The sequence below is a fragment of the Loxodonta africana genome, chromosome X (genome assembly GCF_030014295.1).
Source record: "Loxodonta africana isolate mLoxAfr1 chromosome X, mLoxAfr1.hap2, whole genome shotgun sequence".
Lineage (NCBI taxonomy): Eukaryota > Metazoa > Chordata > Mammalia > Proboscidea > Elephantidae > Loxodonta > Loxodonta africana.
In genome coordinates this window covers 39,201,572-39,212,066 of record NC_087369.1, presented here as the reverse complement: position 1 = coordinate 39,212,066, position 10,495 = coordinate 39,201,572, and the positions used below count along the sequence as shown (strand labels likewise).

At 36.3% G+C, this 10,495-nt stretch overlaps 1 protein-coding gene across 1 annotated transcript; it reads right to left on the bottom strand.

The window, feature by feature from the left end:
• Positions 1–591: 591 nt before the first annotated feature.
• Positions 592–6,430, bottom strand: LOC111747704 (ATP synthase subunit g, mitochondrial-like). Its single transcript, XM_064278418.1, has 2 exons — positions 6,279–6,430; positions 592–1,046 (listed from the first exon to the last, which is right to left on the bottom strand). The coding sequence occupies exons 1-2, from the start codon at positions 6,428–6,430 to the stop codon at positions 731–733; spliced, it is 468 nt and encodes a 155-aa protein (XP_064134488.1). The 3' UTR covers positions 592–730.
• Between the last annotated feature and the right edge of the window lie 4,065 nt (positions 6,431–10,495).

The window sequence follows — 10,495 nt, the reverse complement described above, 5'->3', positions numbered from 1 at the left end:
TTTGTTTCTTGATGTTTTACAGTTTTGCTAGATTATGTCACTAGCTGTGGATCTTTTTACACTAGCCTTATTTTGATTGGCTCTTAAACCCTGAATATGTTTATCTTTTTTCAGTTGTAAATGTGTTTCTCTTTTTTAGTAGATTAATTCCTCTTCATTTGCTTTTTGTTAGTTTTGGTTCGTTTTATTTTTTGCTTTTTAGATTTTTTTTCTGTATATTTTGGAAGTCTAAGACTGATTTCCCATGTTTCTTAACTTTTGGGTTTTTTTTTTTCTTTTTCATATTTTACATCTCTTCCTTTTTGCTCATCTTATTAGTTTTTTCTTTTATTTTTTCATCTTTGTATCTTTAACTCTTATTTTAAGCTGTGTTCATTCAATTGATCAGGCCTTCAATCTTATCATATAAAGCCAAAAAAACCCAAACCCGTTGCTGTTGAGTCAATTCCGACTCATAGCGACCCTATAGGACAGAGTAGAACTGCCCCATAGACTTTCCAAGAGCGCCTGGTGGATTCGAACTGCTGACCCTTTGGTTAGCAGCCGTAGCGCTTAACCACTACACCACCAGGATTTTCTATCATCATCATATACATGTGCATAAATATAAGAACTTCTTAAAAGTCTGTTCTTTTTTTGTTTCATTTTCTTCACATAGAAGTCTAATCACACATGGTCCAAGAATGCTCAAATAGTAAACCAAATATCATCAAATGTTAAAGATTGATCTTCAAACATCATAGCCAATGATGCCAACCTTGCCTATGATCTCACAGATACAAAACGACATCCACACTTCAGTGGCCGCCAAACCAGCCAGCAGAGCTTCCTTAACTGTGAGATATTTGAAGCTATTAGCTTGAGCACTATTGAGTATTTTTTTCAAGCTCCAAATAGCTGTAAGAATCTCAGCCAGGGTTGGAGGAGCCAACTCCACCATGGCATAATGCCAAAATGAGGCCAATCCAGGTTTCAAGTAAGTCACAGCAGTTTTTACCATCACCAGAGCCTTCTCCACCAGGCTAGGGTCGAATTGGGCGGTGGATCTAGGATGGAGAGCCTGTTGCCCCCAATGACCGGCTTCTGCTCATTTTTTTTTATTGCAGTTTGCTCCTATATGAATTCAAGGTCTTAGATTCTCTCTGGGAGTGCTAAGTAGCAGTTTAGAAGGTCCCTTCTTGTCTAAATGTTCTCTGTTTTTCTCAGTGTAAAGGTTTTCCTGAATATTCAGTGATTCTTGATTTTTATGAATTAAGGATTATGTTGGCAATAGGAAATGACTAATAATGGATTTTCCTTTGCAGCTGCATACGTCTGCTTCCCCACCTGGGGGATAACTGCTAGTCTCGTGTGCAGAGGCAAAAACTGCCAATAGACGGGTAAAGGTTCTAGGTGAGGGACAGCATGTAGACACTTATTTGTTAAAATAAGGGGTATTTTGCTCTGATGCATGAGGTATTTAGGGCACTTACCACCTGAGCAGATCTCTTTCCATTCATTCTTCCTCTGTATGCTTTCTGAGGATTCTGAATCACGTCTTGATCTGCTTTTGTCTCTCAGCCTCTACATGACACTCTTTAGTGCAGTGGCTCTCAACCTTGGGTTCACATAAGACTCATCTAGTCTTACGTGAAAATCCCAATGTCCAGACTTCAGTCCACAACAATTAACTCAGAATTTCTAGAAAGGGGCCCAGGCATCAGTATTTTTTTAACGTTCCCTCAGTATTTCTAATGAGAAAAAGCAAGGCTCAAAATCTGAACTGAACTACAGTATGAGATGGAGCTGGAATGTTTCCCTCTCTATCAGTTCAGAATGCAGTTCTTTAATTATACCAGTACAGTTATTATTATTTATTTTTTAATCTGATGTCAGTATTTTTTAGTATCTGTTTTTATTTCCCTAGAATTTTTTCCATGCATATTTTTTATGTTGAAGTTTCCTCTTCTATTAATTGATTCTCTCCTTTTAACCAATCTTTAGAAATTTTCCTAAATATCTGAACTACCTGTTTCACCAGTTCTTGTTTTTCAGCATTTTATGGATGTATGCTATTTTCTGTCATTTTACGAAATATTACCTGGGCAGGGAAGTGCATGGGTATGATCAGCTTGCCATAATGATCTGATCTCCAATGTTGGCATATTTTATCATTGTTGTTTTTTTTGAGTGTACATTCTGTATGTTACCATGAAAACTGAGTTATTTGGAAAGTATTACTCACCTTTCTTTCTAACCTTACATTTACAGTCATTATTCATAAAGGTATTTGGTCATACTGCTAGTTTTTGTTATGGCAAAGGAATTGGGGACCATGACTCTCATTAAGGAGGTGAAAGCAGTCAAAGTGAAGTCAAGGATACAATTTTTGTCTTTTAAATATTTATTCAAGTTTTAAAGAATTATACAAGTGTCCCCTCAATTAAAAACAAAATTGAAATAAATACAACCAAAACAAGAAACGCCATAAAGCAAATAGAGCTAAGTCTTCAACTGTTTTCAGTAATCTTGAATTCTGACTGTCCTCTGATTTCCCATATTTCAAAGACTGTCCTCATCAACCACCCTCTACCCCAGATTTACGTGTGATTCTCAAATAGACCTACCCTTCCCACAACTAAACTCTCACCAAGTCCTGTGGATCTTATTCCCTAAATACTTCTTGTATCAATTTCTGCACCTCCACTACAATTACCATCTTGTGATTACTCTCAAGATCAAGTAATTATTTTCCTGCTATCCTCACAATTCAGGTGTCATATTGGAACTGGACTCTATATTGTAAAATAAGTATCTGATGTCACTCCACTGCTTAAAATTCCTCACTGTTTTGCATTCCTTTAGAATGAAGTCAAAATTTTTTAACTTGGCTTGCCTGCCTGACTTTTCATGATCTGGCCCTGCTTACCAGCCACATCTTTCACCATTTTGCTAAAAAACAAAACAAAACTAAGCTCTATGATTTACAATAAGGAGCCTGGGTGGCGCGATTGATTTGAGATTAGCTGCTAACATAAAGGTTGTTGATTTGAACCCACTCAGCCGCTCTTAGCAAGAAAAATCTGGTGATCTGCTTCCTTAAAGATTACAGACAAGGAAATGCTATAGAGCAGCTCTACTCTGTAACACATGAGGTTGCCATGAATTGGAATCCACTCAATGGCAACGGGTTTGGTTTATTCGGTTTCATAGCTCACAGCATGATAAACACAATTAATATCACTAAATTGTCCATGTAAAGAATGTTGAAACGGCAATGTTTGTATATACGTACTTATCATACACACACACACACACACACACACACACACACACACACAAAAGCTCTATTTGTAGTGAATTTCCTTGAATTACTTGAATTGCCATGCTCTCTCTCTTTGGGGCCTTAGCATGTATTCATCCTCCCACTTGTCCACTCTCTCCCTCCACATTATTTTCTGCTTAAGTTCTATTCATTCTCCAGGTTTCAAATGAAATGCCACTTCAACAAGAAAAATGGTCCTGAGAAAGTCAAGTCTTAGGTATGTGCCTCTGCTATGTGCTCGTTAGCTTTAAACTTCCACAAACTGTATTGTGACTAATTGTTTTCCTTGAGCCCCCATTACAATATAATCTGTACTAAGATAAAGCAATGTTTATGTTATTCACTCCAGCATTGCCAATACGTAACCCAGTGCCTAGCACATAGTAAGAACTCAGTAAATATTTCTGGAATGATCAAATGAATGAATGGAATAGGAAATAAGGCAGGTATATCTTGAGCACAAATAATAATGGTATTTTTCCTTTTTCCATTAAACAAAGTGTCTTAGTTATCTAAGGTTGCTATAACAGAAATACCACAAGTGGATGGCTTCAACAAAGAGGAATTTATTCTCTCACAGTCTAGGAGGCTAGAAGTCTGAATTCAGGCCGCCAATTCCAGGGGAAGACTTTCTCTCTCTGTAGGCTCTGGAGGAAGGTCCTTGCCATCAATCTTCCATTGGTCTAAGAGCTTCTCCATGCAGGAACCCTGGGTCCAAAGGATGCTCTACTCCCGGTGCTGCTTTGTTGGTGGTATGAGGTCCCCATGTCTCTCTGCTCACTTCTCTCTTTTATATCTCAAAAGAGATTGGCTGAAGACACAACCTAATCTTGCAGATTGAGTCCTACCTCATTAACATAACTGCCTCTAATCCTGCCTCATTAACATCATAGAGGTAGCATGTACAACACGTATCAGATCACAAAAAGGTGGACAATTCACACAGTACTGGGAATCACGGCCTAGCCAAGTCGACAGATATTTTTGGGAGACACAATTCAATCCATGACACAAAGTAATACAATAACATTGGTATGAGGTGAAGGTGTCTTTCTTTTCAGTGACCCTGTATACCATATCATGGATCTCTACATAAGATTAATTGGCTTATAGGAAGTTGAAAAGGCCTATTTTTGTCTTTTTCTTGTCTGCTTTGTTTCCACTTCTCCCCAGATATCTGTCTAATAGCTTCTGTTTTCTATTTTCTCAGGCGGTCAAAAAGGGCAACTATTTGTTTCTTTTTTAAAAAAAAATTTATTATGGTAAGATGTATATAACAAAAGTTTTACGGTTTTAACCATTTTAAGTCTACAGTGCAGTGCCATTAATTATATTCACCATGCTGTTCAATCATTGCCACAATATATTTCCAAAAAAATTTTATGACCCCAAGCAGAAAATCAGCACTCCTTAAGCAATAACTTCCCATTTCCCCATCCTTCCAGTCACTGGTACCCATTAATAAACTTTTGCCTCTAGGCATTTGCCTATTCTAAATATTACATATACATTGGATCATACAATATTTGTCCTTTTGTGTCTGACTTATTTCACTCAGCATAAAGTTTTCAAAGTTATTCTATGTCTTAGTATGTATCAGAGCTTCATTTCTCTTTATGGTTGGATAATATTGCATTGTATGGCTATATCACACTTTGTTTATCCATTCATCTGTTGATGCCCCAGGCGACCCCGTATGTTAGAGTAGAACTGAGCTTAATAGGGCTTTCTAGGCTGTAATTTTTACAGAAGCAGATAGCCAGGCTTTCTCCTGTGGTGCCGCTGGGTGGGCTCAAACTGCCAACCTTTAGGTTAATGGTCAAGTGTAAACCGCTTGTGCCACCCAGGAATCGCTCGTTAAGATGGATGCACAAAATAATTTGGAAATAGTCTGCTCTGCTCCTTCTAGAACCAGAGGCCAGGTTGCCTCTCTGGGAATGTAGGGTGCTGCTTTAAGATGGCCGTGCTGAACTGGGGGAGTTTGGGGTGCAGGCAAGTAGAAAAGCAAAGCTTTCCCGCCATTTATATGTTAATTTTTTCTTGATTCAACATTCATTTAGTTGCTGAAACCCTTTGACTGATTTTCAGAGTTCTGACAAAGTGGGTTTTGCACTTTTCTCCAGGTTTGTTTGGTTTGGTGTTTTTTTTTTTTTTTTTTTTTTTTTTGCTGGGGGATGAGAGCATGAAGGAGTCCTGGTGGCGAAGTGGTTAAGAGCTTGGCTGCTAATCAAAAGATAAAAAAAAAAAAGATGGGCAGTTCAAATCCACCAGCCACTCCTTGGAAACCCTCTGGAGCAGTTCTACTCTGTCCTACAGGGTCTCTATGAGTTGGAATCAACATGACAACAGGTTTAGTTTGGCTTTGGAGAGCATGAAGCTGCCTGAACTTCTGTCTTAAAAGCCTGCCTTCTATGTTTCTTTTTGAATGGGACAGTCTCCATTTATGCCTGTTTTCTCAGTATAATTAAACATATCCTCTTTTATTCACAAAATTGTCCCAGTTTGGACAATAAATTATGTAATCACCCTATTTAGACAACGTCCACATCTTTTTTTTTCTTTTAAACTCTTGCAACAGAGTTTTATTTATGCCTCTTGATAGGCAGCCACAATTTACGTTTTAACCAATAACCTGCCCTTTTCTGGGATCTGTCCATACCACTGAAATACAATTTACATATGTTTATAGAAAAGGGAATAAATTAGGCTCAGAAGGTTGAAAGGTAAAGGGATTAATGAAGTCATTTCCTGAGAGCTAATGCATAGACTGTTGGGGGTGTTCATCAGTGACTATTCAATTACAGCCACCACTTTGAAAACGGTCATCTTAGAGTCACCTCTGGCTTGTCATTATCTATCATCTGTCTGCTCTGCAGGAAGCTGGGTTATATGCTAATATTCCAAATCTGACAGTATTTTGGTTTTTAAGATTAATATACACATATTGAATATAAAAAAATAACAGTTTACTTACCTGCAGAGTTGTAACTTAGTAATTCTTTTTGAATAAAATTTGAACATGGAAAAATAAAAATGGTGAGCTACACACTTGTAACCTGAACATGCTTGTTGCTGATTAATTAGTAACCGTGGAAGCTGGTCAATGGCTGTGTTGGTCAAAGCCATGAAATGGTCTGGCTTATGTTAGAAAAAACTGTGATCAGACTACTGGCTGAAAAATCAATCAGCTCTCCAAGGAGGAATAATTACTGGAAGAATGGCTTCATAAATACACCAAATGACTACCATCACATAATTTTTAGGCTGGAATAACCAAGTTGATGGCTCCTGAAATCAGAAAATGGTAATACCTGGTTCAGGGCACAGCCAAGCCAGTTTACCTCCATCAAAGGCATGCAGTTTTCATGCCTCATTTCATCCCTCACTTATCAGAGTCTGACAAGAGGTATAGGAGAGGGGAGATGGTGAGTAAGCATAAATACCCTTTCCTCCCACTGACACTTTTTCTGTCTTCTACATATGTCCAATTTTTGAGGGGACTTATGTCCTGAGAAATACATAGTTTCATGAAATAATTGTTTTGTTGTTGTTGTAGTTTTTAATTCCTAAAGTACCTTCACAAACCTATAATATCTTTACTCTTTTCCTGTGGAAAAAAAATGCAGGTCCACAACCCCTTATCCATTTTTTAGACTTTATTTATGTCATGTAGCATGAATGTTCATACTTTTTGCTACACGAATGTTGGTGTGATTAATATTGTAAACTTATATTAGACCATTTTAGGAGCTATGATTGAAAAAGAGATCTTAAAAGTTAAAAGGTTCAACTCTACAAAAAAGGACTTGGAAGAATGGTCTGGCAATCTACTTACAAAAATCAGCCAATGAAAACCCTGTTGTGCATGGGGTCCCCATGAATCAGAGGCCAACTGGATGGCAGCTAACAACAACAACATCCTGAAATAGTGTCTTCATAAGTAGCTCATATATTAAAAACAAGGTGCGTTTGAGTTATCCAACAAAGACATCTTGAGTTCATAGTTTATGCCAATCATTATGCTAAGTAATGAGAACAAGTATTTGATTATGGCGTAGGCCCTACATCGAGGAACTCACTGTTATAACAGAAAGGTACACGGACCATCAATTTCAAGTGCTATCTCGGAGAGGTGAATAAAGTCCTGCAGAATCATAGAGAAGGCAACATATCACAGGCCATAGAAAAGGGGTTTAAAGTAGGTGACATTTCAGCTGAGCTGTAAAATATGCCCAGATATTTTCCAGAATTCAGATGTTCTATGATTACCATAGGTATATAGCATATGAATAACTAACCCCCTTATACAAAAATTCCCTGGTAAATTTTTAATAGTAAAACCAGAATGTCACTGACATTTGATGTAAAAGCCAAATTGCCATAGAAAACATATACAAGAGTAAGGGTACATAATGTTTATGAGAACATACCATTATTTACATATCACCACTGTACCATACGGGATAAAAGAAATGGTAGGAAAGAATAGTATTAGACAAGACGCTTGCCAAGCTTTTGCTTAAACTTTAAATGAGGGAAATCAGATTGTTAGGGAAGCAAAATGAAATTCTAGAAAGAAGTTCTCACTTTCTTGGAAAAGAAGATTCAATGTAGTTCCCCAAATGGGAAATACATTACGTATACACACACACAGACACAGACCCAGACACACACATACACACACGTCTGTATTCTAGTAACCAATGAAATACAAATTGAAATAATAAGATACAAATTTTAAGTGTTTTAAAAGATAATAAAGTAATTTTGTTTATTATGGGTTGCTGCTGCAAACCTTTTCATATGTGGCTACTATAAGTTATTAGTACTTTTTTTTCTGAAGGAACCTTTGGTTAAATATGTACATGCACTTTGACCAATAAAAATTGTTTCTAAGGATTTATCATATGAAAGAAATTTTTGTTCTACACAAATATGCATCTACAAGAATATTCACTGCAACTTTATGATGGAAAGAAAAATGAAACAAGTGACAAAAATTTAGTTAAAAAATAGGGTTATCCATATGATTACATAGCATGGAAAGTATTGTAAAATAATTGTTAATAGCGTGGAAAATATTCAAACTATGTTGATTAGTAAAGAAAAATAAAGCTACATTATACAATAGTATTTTTAGAGTCACCTGAATTTAAAAGACAGACATATTCGTACAGGTGTCTTTGTGTATATATATGTCTCTGTAAATTACTAGAAGGACGTTTACCACACTAATAACAATGTTCTCTCTGTCTGGGAGAATTGTTTAAATATGCTTCTTTTATTTCCCCTTTTCTTTTATTTCTTCGTAATATTTCCCAAATTTTATAAAGTAATCAGAGCAATATGTCTAGAAGCAAAAATTCTTTACACAGTCATGAATGCTTTACTTATTTAGTCTAATTCAAAACAAATTTTTTTAGGTTTAAACTATTCAGAGTTTTTGAGCCAACAATTCAAATCAAGGAACATTTATTTTGGTCTTGAGCAATAAAACCTGTCTGTTGGACAATGAGGAGTGATTGAAGACCAGTACAGATGGTTACTAAGATAAATCAGAGATATAGTCTGTCTTTACAACACTTGCATTCAACAGGGAAGATAGATATATAGATAACAGGTTACCAATAACATCACAATATGCTAAAATTAAGAAAAAACTCATAATTAACACTGTGGATGTTATAGAAGAGGACAATGAAAACGTGTAAGTCAAGAACTTAAATATATAGAGCAATATTCCTACATGAAATGCTATATTTAATTGTACACACACAGTGGTTAAGCATTTGGCTGCTCACCCAGAGGTCGGCAGTTTGAATCCACCAGCGGCTCCTTGGGAACCCTATCGGGCAGTTCTACTCCATCCTATAGAGTCACTATGAGTCAGAATCGACTCGACAGCAAAGACTTTTTGTTTGTTTGTTTTATTTTTTTTTTGGTTCATAGGCTTTTAGAAATATGATTTAAATAGGCTTAGAGGTGTTGATTTAGGACTCATCAATATAGAGATGCCTGATATCAGGGAAGTCAGGGAGATTGTATAGGATGAAAAAAGAGGCCCAAAGCCAGAAAATTTGGAAGTAGCAAGGAGAGATGAGAGTTACATTTGATAAATGAATAATATACTGGGCATCATGCAATGTGTTTAACATATTTTATCTCAGTTTTGAAACCTGGAGAATTTAAGTAAAATTTTCAAAAATATACTAATGGAACTTGGTAGGAAAATGATTGGAATCCAAGAAATACATTTCCAACATTGATGGTCATATTACTACACCACACCATGCTGCTTAAATGTCACTTTACCAGGAAAAAATATTTGACCCCTCCATCCAGCCACTCCTCTATTCAAAAGATTAGGTTGCTATAATCCTGAACCTTTCCTTTGTAGCTCTTATCACAGCTGTAATTGAATAATTATTCATTAAATTATTTGCCACTTCTGGTAGATTTTAAGTTCCATGAGCACCTAGGCATGAAATAAGGGTGTTTACTTCTCGGTGCTTGATAGAGACCTTAGCATACAGCCCGTGCTCAAAACAGTTTTTCAGTTAATGCTTCATCTCTACTGTTGCAAGCATTCCTGAAAAGGAAGTAGAGCCAGGGCCAAGAAGGGGCTGTTGGATTTACAAATTAGTAATACAAATGCTTTAAAGCCACAGTGATCTCACATGAATAGCTTGTCTCATTGCAAAGGGCAACCTAAAAGAATGACTGGTCCATAATCTGTATCCTCTTCATTTACACCAGGAAAATGAAATGCATGGGCAAATAAAAAGTATCTACGTACTTAGCAGTTATATAAGTGGCGGAGGAACTACTCTTTAAAAATAAATCTTTAAAAAATACTAACAAAGGAAAAAATAAAAAGAATTAAGGGATGGAAGAGAAAAAATAGCAATTTTAAAAATAATAATTGAGAGCTTACTGCATGACCTTATTCAATCTTAACAACAACCCTGTGAAGGGGGATTTATTATTATTCCCATTAATGAATCGATGTGGCTTTTTTGATGAGGTTTAGGAAATTCATTCCCCAATAATTTAGCCCCTTAGGTCTCCTAAATTGATCCTAAATTATCTCTGTTGTTGAATTATTAAAAACAAAACAAAAATCTTCCAGAGTTTCACTGCTATTTTCTCTTGGTTTGCTGTTTAGTCTACTTGTCATAAGAAGATACTCAT